This window comes from Aythya marila (genome assembly GCF_965140915.1).
Source record: "Aythya marila genome assembly, chromosome: 19".
Taxonomy (NCBI): domain Eukaryota; kingdom Metazoa; phylum Chordata; class Aves; order Anseriformes; family Anatidae; genus Aythya; species Aythya marila.
Genome location: NC_139060.1, coordinates 5942152 through 5956560, shown reverse-complemented (window position 1 = coordinate 5956560; position 14409 = coordinate 5942152). Strand labels below are relative to the sequence as shown.

The window sequence follows — 14409 nt, the reverse complement described above, 5'->3', positions numbered from 1 at the left end:
TAGCTCATGAATTTACATGGCACTTATATGTGTACAGTGAGGAACATTTCTTATGCCAGCATCTGATAAGGACTTATTTGCAATCAGGCAGGTGCACTGAATTAATATACCAACAATATTCAGCTATGTTAATATTGGCCAACACTCATTTAGCTCTGTTTTATTCATCATGTCAGTTTGTTCATTTATCCCAGTTACTTTACAAAGCACAGAGGAGCTCGCATCACCAGCAAAGCTGCAGAGCAGCCTGTTTGTGGGAGGTAGCAGAGGGCTGATGGGGAGTTTCTTTCAAGTGGTGGGAAGAAGGAAATATGGCACTTAGGAGGCCAGAGAGCTGTTTTGTGGGTACTCCAGAATGGAATGAAGAAAAGGGGAGATTTTTATTTATATCTTTAATTTTAAACGAGATGGTCTGTAGCAGTATAACAAATCTCACCCTGGTCGCTGACCCTATTGTGTGTTGGGAAATAAATGTGGGTGCCTTGGTGCTGCTGGGCTTCTGCTCAGCTTCCCTCCAGCTCTGAGCAAAAGCTGGTCTCAAAGCCATCATTACATTTCCCAACCTCATGCAGTCCTAATGTCTCCATGGCCTTATTTCCACTGAGAATAGTTTTTCATCTCCAGAGTTTAATAGGATCCCTAAAATCCTTCCTGCGGTTCTGAAAGGCTCGAAGCTTTCAGGGTACCCTTTCTTCCATCAGACTGCAAGCGGTGCCTTACACAGAAAACCCTAAATGCTGTGAGAAAGATCTTTTCTCATGAAATTCTATGGCCAGGGTAGAAAAATAATCCTTGACTTGAAGCTCAAAACTGCAGGCTGGTGGGTGGGTCTGTGTGCCTGCTGCTGGGCACTGTTCTCAACACCCACCGTGTGTCTGTCCATCACTGTCTGCTATGTGATGATCATGAGAACTAACACAGATGTGAGGTTAAGCGTTCCCTTGAAATATTGCATTAGTGTTTGTGCTCAGCGTGGCATCTTGGAGCACTGCACCAAATGGAAGTTGAAGTTCCCATCCCTGGTTGCTGTATATCAGCAGATCTCTGTTTACATAATGAGAGTGACACAGATTTACACCAACGGAGGGTCTGACGTGCTGCATTTCTTAAAGGCATTCAGAGGTTTCTGCAACCCAGCCTCAATTTAAATTTACAAAGTGCTTTGTGGTTTGGATTTTTCCTCCGTGTCACTGCCCCCCACTGCTCCACCCCGCAAGGAAAAGACCTCACGCACCCAACCTGAAACATAACGAGGCGTTTTTGTAGAAAAACACCCCGCCAACATTTGTCGGGCAGAGTACACAACAAGAGATAAACAAGCTCATTCCTGATCCGTCATACGGGGGACCAGAGCTAAAGGAGAGGGAAGAGAGGGAAGAAAGTTTATTATATAAAGACGAGCCTGGCCTAAATTATTTATCATGCTGCTGGTGCGGCAGATGGGGCTGCCCTCTGCACCTCGCCAGCAGAGCCAGGGACTCCGGTGTCGGCCAGACTAAGTAAACACCAGGAATGTAACATCATGAGCTTGTCTTGAAAAATGGATGGGCTGGCGTGTCGTGCAGCCTTCCTTCGGCGCTGAGGGAGCCGTTGGGTGGTTTTGATGATAAATCAGGGGCTGCAGCGCTGGCTCGCTGCGGCGCTGGGAGCAGCGTTGTTATTCCGGGCCGGTTGCAGTGCGGAGCTGGGCGCCTGGCCCGCGGCACCGCGCTGCCCTGTGATTGTGGTGCAGGGCAGGGGAACAGCCCCGCGGGGTGGGGTGACGGTGGCTGTCGTTCCCCAGGGCTGGGCTCTAATTTAGGGCTCGGAACTTTGGCTCGAATGCTTTATGTTCCTTTTTAAGAGGGAGACGAGGAAGGAGATGGTAGGTTAAGGAAGGCAGGGAGGGTAAGGGAGGGAGGAAAGAGGTGTGAGGTGAAGCTGAGTCCGCTGCTCCTGCAGAAATGGAGAGCTGCACGGCTGAGATGAGATGTGGGGGAAGAAAACGTCAGTTCCAGTATGGCCTGAGACCTTCAGCCCAAACCAAGGCAGATCTGAAGGATGTTTTTAGATGCCTCCTTCGTAGAAATAGACCCAATGAGCACCCAGATCTGAAAGCAAGACAATGGGGCAAGGGAAACACTTCAACTACCTTTTCTAAATCCTCTGCTTTAGGGACTTTGTACCCTTTTGTCTTTTCCTCCTCCCTCTCCCAGCTTCACCCCCCTTCCTTTGCATTGTATGGTGAGCACGCATCTTCTCAGGACAAGGGCTGGCTCTTCTGTGTCCACAGGTGTCTGGGATTGTGGCAGGATTTTATTTTCCCTTTTGTTTGGTGTCTGGATGGGTTTGAGAGCTTCAGACAAATGGGAGAGAATACAAACTAATGTGGATGTTTATCGCTTGCCCTCCTAAGGGCTTTGGTCCTCCACAGATGACTTTATTGTTGGCATTTACTGACCAGGGGAGTGTCCAAGTCCTCAAGCCTGAGCTTCTGGCCAGGCAGTTCTGTCTGCCTTGCCATGAAGAGAGCACCAGGCTTCCTGGGTCAAGATCAAGCCACTCTCAGCCCTTTAAGCTGGTGTGAAAATTGCAATTCTGCATGCTCACCGAGTGGTTGGATGTCATCTTCGTTTGTATGTAGGCTTGCTGGATGGTTGTGAAAAGTTGGGTTAACTTAAACTTATTGCCGAGTCCACAACTGTGAGTGTGAATAATTTGTGGGCTGTCTTATGGAAATTGGCCATATTCGATTATTTATGGCTTCATCAATACATCTTTTATTACGTACTTGTTTCTTTAGTGTAAGTTAAAGATACTCAGCTGATGTTAATCAGCACAGCTCTGTTGAGATCCTCGGAGTTTGGCTGATTTACAGCTGCTGACAGGATCACTTCGTTGTAGACAGAAGTAGCCTCACAGGACAAAAAAAAAAAAGAAAAAAAAGACTGAAGAGAGAAAAATGGAATGACCCAGATGACTGAACATGCACGGAAATGTATTTATCTTTCCACATTTCTATTTCGCTGACCTGAGTTATGAAGTTTCATATACCTTTTTAATAGATTTTAAGAGACTCTACTAAACATTGATTCCATTGACTTGGAACAACGCAGAGGGTTTTATTGTTCACTCAAATATTGCTTATGGCAGACACTGAAAATATAGGGGCCAGGATGTAAGGAGAGGGAATTACTAAGAAAAACCATGTGCGCTTACAGATGTGCTTCCACAAAATTTGCCAGACCATCAGGATGCCAGCGTGCTCAACATGAGCTGTCAAGATAGGGAGCCTTTTGTGTCATAACACGCCTTTACAACCATAACTAAGATGGTATTACAGAAGTTTATTTTTATTTCTCTTTCTTATAGGGACCACCTGGCCGTCCAGGTCTTCCAGGAGCAGATGGTTTACCAGGACCACCAGGGACAATGCTTATGTTGCCTGTAAGTACAAATATAGCCCCCAAAAAGGCATTTAAATGACTTGGGCTCCTTGGAGTTAAGTGGTGGAGGGTGAAAGTCATGAGGAAGCAACTAAAGACATCTCCAAGGGCCAAATTTTGGGCATTACCCTGCTTCTTAAGGTGAGGAACCTCTAATGGCTGTTCATAGCAGTTCATCCAGGTTCTTACGGTTTTAGTATCTGGTCCCTTTTGACAACCAGTGGTTACTTTGCACTGTCTTTTTCCTTTACATGAAGCTAGCAAGTACCAAGTCAGTCTTCTTGATCCCGGGACACTAAGCGAGTGATTATATTTTGTGTCTCCTTTGATGTGAGAAAAAGCCCTCAGGAAACCAGCTGTTGAAAATGAGTGGTTAGGTACCAAAGGGAAAGAGGCTTTAGTGAAAAACCGCAGCACTCTTGTACGGGCTCCAAATCGCAGGGTGATATGTGTGTAGGTTACTGGCAGGGTGCCGAGGAGAGCCTGGGCCAAGTGCTCAACACGGAGCTTAGCTGGCCATTACAATACATTTGTTGGCCCCTACAGAAACCAACCGTAGGCCTATAAATTGTTTCTTTGGATCTGCTTGCCAAGTTCATGTGGTCGTATACCTAGAGCCAACCAAGCAAGACGCAGAGGTGAAGTCGAGGTGAAAGAGCCTTCCAAGTAGGTTCTGCACTCTGCCGAATTCCTCTTGCAAAACCCCAAAACACGTGCAATTAAGGAATTGGAGATGGAAGAGACAGAAGAAAACATTAAACAATTCCTTCCCTTTCAAGTTCAGGAAAATTAAAAATAATCATTATTTTTTTGAATCCTTTGCGTGTAAGGATCATGGCTTAAACATTAGGATGAGTTTCCCTGAAGTATGCTGCCATGCTTGGGAAAGGCAGCCTCGGTCCCATGGCCACGAGACAGCTCCAGCCCAATAACCTGATACAACCCCATCTCCACCAGCATCTGCACGGGGGCTCTCAGGCCTGTGAGAACTTCGGCGTTAGTTTTGAGCAGTGGTGCATGAGGTCCTTACAGTTCAAAGCCTGCAAGGCCTCCTATTGTGCATGCTTTGGCCTGGCAGCGTTTGCTGTGTGGATACGTCCATGGGAAACAGTCCGTGTGCGCCGGCGAGCTGTGCAACCCGAAAGCACGCTGCTTAATGGGGTGGTCTGGAAGGACACCGATGGGCCTGGGGCAGTCGTGCTGAACAGAGCTATTTAGGAACCAGGCTAGCGTGAGTATGGAGACACAGCAACCCCGTGACCTGCTTTCTCTGTCTTGTTCCCATCAGTTCCGCTTTAGCGGAGGAGGAGATGCTGGCTCGAAAGGACCACTCGTTTCAGCCCAGGAGGCCCAAGCCCAAGCCATCCTGCAGCAGGCCAGGGTAAGTGAAGGGGAGCGGGGTGTCTCTTGCAGCAGGTCTGTCTTGATGAGGAAGACAAGATTAAACTTCTCAGAGGAGATGTCTCCATGTTTGCACCATCCATGCTGGTAACAGTCTCTTGACCTAGGTCTGAGGTGGGATTGCTGCGTGGCTTGAGGGGATGACACCTGGATGACTTGGCATTTTATTGAGCACCAGCAACAGGCCAGGCTCTAAAAACTCAGTTTTAAATTACCTACGGACCTTGGAGATGGCCTTCTGCTGATGGAAGTAGACATAAACCTGCTGCAGCGTTCTGCTGTTTATGCTGACAGTTTTGAGAATCTATATGAAAAGTCGTGGCATATGCTGTAGGGGATTTCTTTCTTTCTTTCATTTTTTCCAGCAAATCTCACTCAATAATTAAATGTATGTCACAGATGTAAGCTGTTCCCAGCTCCATGAATCTCAGCAGGCAGCCTGCAATTTCCTTTAATATATTTATTGAAAATACATGATGAATATCTACACCTTTTTTTGTTTTGTTTTATTTTGTCAAATGACCTTATTGATTAGTGATCACATAATCCCCAGCCGTGTTTATTATTTAGGCTCACTGGTGAAACAAGATGGGCCATGCACGTTCCCAGTACAATTCCTGTTCCCTAGCTGGATGAGTATGTCAGTGTATAAGGCTCCATCCTCAGCTGTTCAAAATAAGACTTCATTTCCAGGCAGGACAGCTTTGAATTTTCCCTTCCATGAGTGCTCGTCTGAGGTTACATTTGATCATTAGCACGTTGAAAGCAGAAAAGCAGCAGGCACAATTATAGCAGAAGGGAAAACGTGAGGACCCCTTGAGTGCATTTCTGATTTATTTGCACCAGTCTTGTCCAGGAAGGACCAGATCCTGGCTTTGAGCAGTAAAGGGGAAAATACAAGATGGTTTAGCAAGGCCAAAAATGAAAGGGGATGGCTTTGGGGCGCTTTGGTTCTCTTCCAGCCAAATGCAGCCATCAAAGGACATAGCTTAGCTGTGCTTCCCAGCATCCAAAGCCCACGTCTGCCAGCAGCTGGGTCTCGTAGCTCAGACATTGTTGATGGGCTAAAAAGCAATTCCTTTCACCCTTGAGTGAAATAAAGTCCTTTAGGATCTCCACCCAGCTGGGTGACACATGCCCTTTTGGGTTTATAATGAGGGCTTTGGCTCAGCTGGGACTATTTTGCTTTCCATCCAGCTCTCCTTTAACTAAGGAGTTCAATTTTTCTCATGTTCAGGCAGAGCACAGGGCCCTGATGCCACCAGCCACTGCATTTTCCTATCCATTAACCTTACTCTGAGAATGATATTGGTGGATTATGATTCTTGTGTTACCTCGTCAGTCTTAATTTCCAGGCTGCCTACAGTTTTTCCATTAGCATTTATTTTGCTGGGAAATTGCTTTTCTTGACCAGATGAACGTTTCATGAGAAGCATCTGCTTTCTCAGACCTTTTTTTGTTGTTGTTGTTGTTGTTTTCTTCTGCCTGTCAAAAATAGTGACTGATTTGAAAAAACAAAGTATCCCCCCCCCCCCAAGAAAATTCTCTTTTCTGTTTTGTTTTTGTGTGTGTGTGTTTTGTTTGTTTAATTTTCAGTAAAATGTTGGGAAAAAAATAAAAAAATAATAAATCCTGGGCAACTTTTGGGCTGTGGATGAAAATTTGATAATTTCCATAAACAGAAAGATCCATTTCTTGACAAACATCAACCTATCATCAGGCAATTTCAGCTGAAAACCCTGATACTGAAGTGGACAGGGAGATAATTTTTTTTCTGTGGAGAAGTTATGGGATGTGGCAGGAATGAAAAAAGAGTCCTGCAGAGGGAAGTGCTTCTTTTTCTCCTTTTTTTTTTTTTTTTTTTTTTTTTTTTTGGGTGGTGTTGTTAATTGCATTATTAGGTTGACTTATTCCCTTAAAATTTGGCTTTCAGTAGACACTGAAAGTAGACACTGTCCCAGCCAGCAGTGTTCCGGAGCAGCTCCCTTTTAATGGGGAGTTGTAAAAAGATGCCACATAATCCAGCATTTGTGCAATATTTACACAATTCCAAGTTCAGTCACGGATAGATTTTAATTCCTGTTATACACAGATAATTACAACTCTTTTAAAGTGTCGAATTGTCACGAGGGAACAAATTGTCCAAGTGATGTTATGAACTGTGGACGGCCCCATTACCCTCCACAGAAATTACCGACTTGATGCATGGTTACATGACTCCTTAATTACTGAGCTAAACACCCCCCACTGCAAATTGAATTGTTCTATTTGGAAGATGCTAAGTAGTAATTAAAAAAAAAAAAAAAAAAAGGAAAAAATCCTCCAAAATTAAACTGCTAGTTTCATAAAGAAAAAGCCCTCCTAAACCAGGATGTGAGCAAACCCCTGTAGCATGTTTGGGTAAAGTTTTGTCATTTACCTTCAGTAGATTATTGTTAAAAGTGCCCGTTGTATTCTGTTTTTGTGTATTGTTGGAAAAGGGTTCAAATGCAGGAAAATCTGTGCTCTCTATCTGCCATGGGTCTCAAGCGGGGTGTTTATAGGTATCTACCTGTATGGGGCTGCAGGCAGCTGGGCTGTAGGTCCGTACATTCTCTCAGCAGACCGCCACCAACCAGGGGTTTGGCCCATTTGTGGAAGCAAGAAGAAGTTGATCAGTTGATCAAATTTATTGAGATTATGGAAATAGCTGCAAGGATTCCTGGTTCTCAGAGCATGCAGGGAACACGCAGCTCATGGTGCAGTGTGGCCATGTCCCATTGAGGCAGTGACACAGGGACACAATTAAAGCAGCATCTCTCTTTCTGTTTCAGCTGGCACTGCGAGGACCCGCGGGCCCAATGGGTCTGACCGGGCGGCCTGGCCCCATGGTGAGTAAAGAAGCAAGGAGAGAACGAAGCTGGCACTGGTTCAGCACCTACTGTCATTCTCCTTAACGCCCTTTGGCTCTTCCCTCTGGTTCTGTTGTGGCAAAATGCAGTGAATCCCATTCTCTGCCCACAGGGACCCCCGGGCAGTGGAGGACTGAAGGGCGAAGCTGGAGAAATGGGGCCTCAGGTGTGTATGGCAAGATCGGGGGGCTGCGGGGGCTTTGGGGAAATGCAGGTGTGGAGCAGCCAGCCTTGCTTCAGGGGCTGCTGTGGGGGAGCAGCTCAGAGCCTACAAATGCAAACTGAAACCAGGAAGGTGTGGGAACATCTGTTCCACGTATAAATGTCCCTTCAAGTATCCAAGCGCAGATTCAAGGCATAATTCCAAGCCAGCAGCGTAAAATTCTGCAGGTGGTTCTCCTTTCCTGCAAAGGCATCCACAGAGGGGTCCTGAAGGCCCTCGATTCCCCCAGGGCCCTCTGTGAGCACCCCAGAGGCATGATGTGAGGGGGTTCCCGCAGGCTGCTGAGGGGCAGGGGGCTCCTTGGTGCGCCAGCCTCTTGCCTTCCCCATGGCCCCAGCCATTCCCTGGCCACAAACGTTGGAAAAGAGATGTGGTGTGGGTGGCCTTGTAAATATGAGAAATGTTGGAGTGTGGGGAGTTCCTTATTGCTCACAAAATTGTCCTCCGGAGTCGTAAATCCTGCATCAAAGGGAAATTTTCTAATGGGGGGCAGGGATTTGTCTCCACCACCCTGAGCCTGTGACAAGCGCAGGGCTGCTCACAGGGTGAAGGCTTACATTTGGGTCTACGCATGCAACTCCCATCCAGACATGCTCAATCCTGCATCTACCCTGTGTGTTTTGTCACCCCTCTGACCCTCACCACCCCAATGGGGCCTGGCTGGGGATGCCTGTGGGGCCGCTGCTCCGGCCAGCTGCACGGGGTCCGTCTGTAATGCTGCTGGCTGACGGCGTTTCTTTCTCTCTCCTCATTGCATTACAGGGTCCACGAGGCATCCAGGGCCCTCCCGGCCCGGCAGGGAAGCCAGGCCGCAGGGTGAGTGTCCCGGGAGCGCTTCGTCCCGCGGCCAAAGCAATTCCTGAGCGCTGAGAGCATTGCACAAGCGTGGGCTGGCGGCCAGCCAGGGGCTGGTCCAGGCCTTCTCGGTCCAGCTGGGCAGACACACGCGGGGATAAGAGCTTGGGGTAGGGAGGAGGGAGGATGGGAAGAGCTGCATGTCCATGCTTCCCATGTTTTAGTTCCCAGATTTTTGCTCCACGGTGCTGGGGTGGGAGCTGCAGGAGCACCCTGGGCTGCTTCGGGCAGTCCTGGTCTTTGCAGCATGCGAGGACCTGGTCCCTGGGGGTATCTGAGCTGGCAGAAGCAGTGCTCACTTGCTCTGTTGACATTCCCATTGCACAAATGCTGATTTTTATTTTACGGAGTCCTCCAGCTCTTTGTGTAAGCTTACCAGAGGAAGAAATTAAGAAGTTTTTTGTGTGACTCACATCCGGCTTTCATAAACTTTTATCTCATTTCAATTTGTGAACATCAACATAGCATATCTTAAAGTGTAATGGAAGGTTATTTTTTCAAATTGATGACTGTATCCCAATGTCCATGCTGTGAACCAGCTTCCCTGCTGTTTGCCATACTCCAGCCCACCAGGCTGACCCAGGATGGTGCTGCAAGAACAGAGCAACATTTTCCCTTTGCCCAGGGAAGTTGCTGCCCAGCTGGCAAGCTTTAGCTTCAATAAAGCTTTGCTTAGCCACAGACCAAAGAGCAGATGTCTCCGCAGTCCTACTTTACCCCTTGTGTCTGACTTTGCTTCTCTCTGCTGCAGGGACGAGCTGGCAGTGATGGTGCCCGGGGAATGCCAGGCCAGACAGGACCAAAGGTAGCGTCACGTCTTTGTGTGTTTTTGGAATTTGCATCAGCTGGTTAGCAAGCAGGAACGGGAGGACCCTTGCAGGAGGAGCCCTCTTTGCTTGGAGGAGGTGGCTGAAATGGTCCAGCGACTCCTGTGAAGATGTGGGCTCCACATTTGAGAGCTGAGGGAAATTAAACACACACCTGGAAGGCAGAACAGCAAGAGATTGTATTTTCTTTTCTTTCCTTTTTTTTTTTTTTTTTTTTTTTTGGTGCAACTTTATTAAATTGCTGGATCCCCTTAAGAATGAAACATGCTCCCTTGGCTGCAGTTGTAGAACAAATACTTCAGAATCCTAATTACAAAAAACAAACATGAATGAGCAGTTGGAAATATCCTGAAATATAACTACCAAAAAATACCTATTAAGTGGGTGAGGAAATGTAGAAGGCGTGGTGAGGAATTTTAATGCCTTGTATTTATCTTTGAGACAAAATCCTTTCATTCAGCTGTGATCTGCAGGTATTATCAAGCAAGGAAGGAGCTGTTCCACTGAAATTGAATGCAAAGAAAGTTTGCTCAGGGAATCATGTATTAAAGGTTTTAAGTACTTTATTATGTAGATACTTAAAGCTGGAAAAGATGGGGGGTTTTGATACAGAGACAGGAGGCTGCAAATCATTTATCCAGTAAAGTGCTTTAATGAGCATCAACTGCCCTCCAAGGAGTGTATGCCAGGGAAGAAGGGAAAACAGAATAATGAGCAGCTCTGGAAACGAGCTAAATCTGCTGTGAGCAGAGCCAGAGCAACGCCCCATGAGCTGACAAAAACGAAGGAGCCATCAGTTACCCTGGTGCATCTCCGTCAGCCTTGGCCAGGTCGATTTATCCTCCAAAATGCTCTGTTGTAACCAACTTCTTCGTTCGTAGGTAAAAGGTTTGTGGGAGGAAGGAGTGGTGCTCTTCCCACTTACCACTAGTGTGTGCTGTGCCTTTTGACCAGGGGTTCCTCACTATACAAAGAAAATGGGACTTTCATTTTTAACTGTGCCAGGTGTTGTGTGACAACATCACCCGCAGTTTGCAGGTGCCTTTGGGACTTCCCTTTTCTGAAGAGCTGAGGCTTTCACAGACAGTCTGTCTCAGTGCATTCCTGCTCCTATTTCCCCCCAGAATACAGGGAATTGGAACAGGGCACAAATTCAGTGAGGAAAAGCAGCTGTGCAGAGGAGAAGCCCTGCTGTGCTTTGCTGGGTTTCACCAGGACCTGGCTGCATCCCAGCGCTGGGGGACCCATGCTGGTCTGAGCCCCAGGAAGCTCTCTGAACTACTGGGGTTTTAATTTTTCCTCCTCACACTTCAGCTTCCCAAAGAGTTGCCCGTTTCCTTCGGGAACATCTGCAGAGCTGGGCAGCGGACGTGAGGAGCGAGCAGCTGTGTGCTCAGTGTGTCCGCACGACTTCTGTTTTCCCAGCGTGGTGCCAAGCACAGAGCAACACGCCCGCCCTCCTAGCACAGCTCCTTATTTTGGGCTTGGCATCGTGCTCCCCAGCACGGCCAAAGCCCTGTTTGGCCAGGATTAGAGGGGTGTGTATGGGATGGGTTGTGGTGGAGGCCAAGGTGGTGTCTGGGGACCTGTCGGCAGGAATACTGGTGCCCAACTGGCTACCATTGGGTCATCATTTGTAATTCTGTGGAATAAAATGAAATAAATTGCACTAGAATAACCTGTCCAGAATTGAGATGCTTTAGATGATGGGACTCCGGAATTCACATGGAAAAATAATAAGTCTGTAGGTGCTGCAGGAAAAGGGAGGAGGTAAAATGGCTTTATTTGAGCATTTTTCTTTTTTTTTTTTAATCTATAACTTTGAAATCATCACTGGTCTGATGGGAGGTGAAGGCTGAATGTCTGAGGGAGAAAATCAATCCCTCCTTGACACAGAAAGGAAACAAATTGGAAAGATATTCAACAGCAGGTGGAAACGTGTACTAACCTGGCTTTTCTTTTAGGGTGACCGAGGGTTTGATGGCTTGGCTGGTTTGCCTGGTGAGAAGGGAAATAGAGTAAGTTATATTCCACTTGTTTCCTGGCTGCAGTCTGTAATGAAACCTTGGCAGGAGGACATGGCTGGGAGGAGGGCAGCTATTGCTGGGGATGAGCCAGAACAGTGCAACGAGAACAAGAGTGTCCTGAAGGATAATGTGGGATGTCACAGCATTGCTCCCAGGCACAGCACTCACATCCTGGGAAGCTGCAAAATCCTTCTGGGATTGCTTGAAAGTGGAGGGGGGGGATCACTTTAATAAAATGCAGACTGAAAAATTAGAAGCAAAACCTGCTTTTAGTGCAGATCTGGATGGGAACTGCCAAAAACACAATGGGATAGTTCGCTTTGGCTTATAATTAAACAATGGGGAAAAAAGCAAGAAGCTAGTTATTTTGGTAGGCTGCCTCCTCTCCCTAGAGAGAGCCACTGTCTCCCCAGTTAAACCATTAGTTTGTAAAGCAGGGGAGTTCTTGAGACGCAGAGATCGCATTATGATTACAAGCTACAGAGGAAAGGCAAGACAGTGCCTGAGAGAGATGCTTAATTGGCGAGATGTGAGATAGTGGGATGCCTTGGGTGAAGGAATATCTGTGTGCAGAGCCCGAGTCCCCTTTTCTTGAAGGAGCCACAGTATCTGCTTGCTTCGCAGACCCCTAGTGAGATGTCACGAGTAAATCCTGTGCCTCATGCACAGGAAAGTGAGGATACGAGCATCCTCAGCACATGGTGCAGACAGAAAAGGCAAGCCTGTTGCTAGGTTTCTCGCTATTACCCAATGTTTTCCATTGCCAGACTGTCCACCTTCTCTGAGGATTTTTTGCCTTTCCTTCACAGGGCGAGCCAGGCCCCCATGGACCCCCAGGGGCTCCCGGAGAGGATGGGGAGAGGGTAAGTTTGTCTGTGTCTGCAGCAGTCCTTTGAATTCATAACTGAGCCCTGTAAACGAGAAGCAGATGCGATGGCAGCACCGGGCGCACGTTGCCTGCTGCCATCCCCTGCAGCAGCAGCAGCAGCAGCTCGTCCCTGCAGCGTGGTGCCACGGGATGAGAGTGACATGGGGCAGACAGAGCAAGATGGGAGGAAGAAAAGTGATGAGGATTTTAAGTATCTGGTCAAAAAACTCTGTTTTTGTTATGAAAAATCATGTCATTGACGATGTGGGCTGCTTGTTTTCTAAGATATGGCAAATTGCAGCACGACTTGGGGAACAGGGATTCCAGATAGACATGGGAATCAAAGATTAAATTGTTCACTTTAACACCATGCAACAGTTGATAATCGCAAGGCCTTTAGCAAAGCTCAAACTAAGTGATACAGGCCTAGAAGAGACGGTTTAAGAGAAGAGATTGCAAATGCTGAATGTGTAGTTCTGGGAAGTGTGCGGTTCAGTTGGAGGAGTATGGATTTCCCAGGCTCTAATCCCCCTCCACAATGTTCTCTTTCCACCTTTGGCTATCTCTAAAGCACAGATAATAATGCCTTCCAGACCACAAAATTGTGAGGATTAATTAGTCGTGGATGTAAAGGGCTTTTAAGTCGAAAAGACCTAACTTGCATCTTTGGGGGAAAGAACAAATTTCTGGAGAACTTTAATCCTAAAGAGAAAGAGAAACCATGTAAGGGGAAGAGAGGGCATAGCTGAGGGGAAGAGAATGCATTTTATCAGCAGCAGAGGAGGGTTTGCATGGGCTGGCTGCTAGGATTGATTTCCTGGGTGTGGGCGTGCTGGGTTGTGATACGGTGTCCCTGGGGGAGCCTCATGTGTTAGGTCGTTTAAAAATGACTTGGAGGAAGCACCATCGGTGGGCATCAACAAGAGGTGGGTGTGGAGGGATGAAGAATTACCCCTTTGATGCCTCTGGTTTATCTGAGGAGCCAGTGGGTTAATCTGGCTAAATCAAATTCCCCGGGCAGCGCTCCCATGCTCCCCTTCAGTAGGCACTAAATCTTGTGGTTATTGACTCACATGGCCCGAATTGTTCCTACAGTATCTTGGCTATTAGCAAAATCCATCTTTATAAACACTGACATGAATTATGAAGTATCCATACAGCATTTCTAATCCTCGGTAAATTCTGCACACGCAGTATTAGTCTCGCGGCTTACGAGGTCTTCCTTATGCACGGCTACCCTTTTATTACTCCAGGGAAGCTGCTTTTCGGTGTGATTATTATTTAACAAGAATGAAACACCTGTGATGTGACTGAAATATAACTGCTTTGCTCTGTCTCTTTTGCTGCTTCCCTCTGTGCCTTCGCTGCCGAGCAGGGAGATGATGGAGAAGTTGGACCCCGAGGGCTGCCTGGAGAGCCTGTGAGTACCTCCTGGGGCTCGGTGTGCAGCAGCACCGCTTTGGTCAGGGGCTGGACATGATCAGGGTGCTTTAGGTGTCCCATGGGGCAGCTCCTGTGGTGCTAATCAAGACCCCCGAGTTCTTGCAGGGAACAGCTTCTCCTGCTTGAAGATCCAAGTGAATGGTTGGGAGTCTCTTTGCCTTAACAGTTCTCATCTACTTTTTTCACCAAGATGCCTACTGAGGAGAGAAGATGCTTTCTGATCTTGTATTACCGATGAGCAAACTTCTCGGTGATTCTATTTGCTCAGTGGCTAATATTTGAAATTTAAACCCTGTCATTTTAAAGGTAAAGCTTAGCTTAGGCTGGTCTCTCGTTTTTCCTGCATGCATCCTCCATCTGGACTGTTTAGGAGTCAGGTAAGTGGGCTGGGGTGTGAAGTGTGCATGCTGAGTGTAAGTGAAATGTGAGTTTTGTGAGTGTTAGTAGCA

At 47.2% G+C, this 14409-nt stretch overlaps 1 protein-coding gene across 2 annotated transcripts in view; it reads left to right on the top strand.

Moving 5' to 3' along the window:
• Nucleotides 1-14409, top strand: part of COL5A1 (collagen type V alpha 1 chain) — a 147733-nt gene that overhangs the window by 80083 nt on the left and 53241 nt on the right. For both annotated transcript variants that reach the window (XM_082775611.1, XM_082775610.1), the window contains exons 12-20: nucleotides 3352-3426; nucleotides 4714-4806; nucleotides 7640-7696; nucleotides 7830-7883; nucleotides 8703-8756; nucleotides 9547-9600; nucleotides 11587-11640; nucleotides 12459-12512; nucleotides 13893-13937. In XM_082775611.1, the coding sequence (XP_082631737.1) occupies nucleotides 3352-3426; nucleotides 4714-4806; nucleotides 7640-7696; nucleotides 7830-7883; nucleotides 8703-8756; nucleotides 9547-9600; nucleotides 11587-11640; nucleotides 12459-12512; nucleotides 13893-13937 (540 nt within the window). The remainder of the gene's footprint in view (nucleotides 1-3351; nucleotides 3427-4713; nucleotides 4807-7639; nucleotides 7697-7829; nucleotides 7884-8702; nucleotides 8757-9546; nucleotides 9601-11586; nucleotides 11641-12458; nucleotides 12513-13892; nucleotides 13938-14409) is intronic.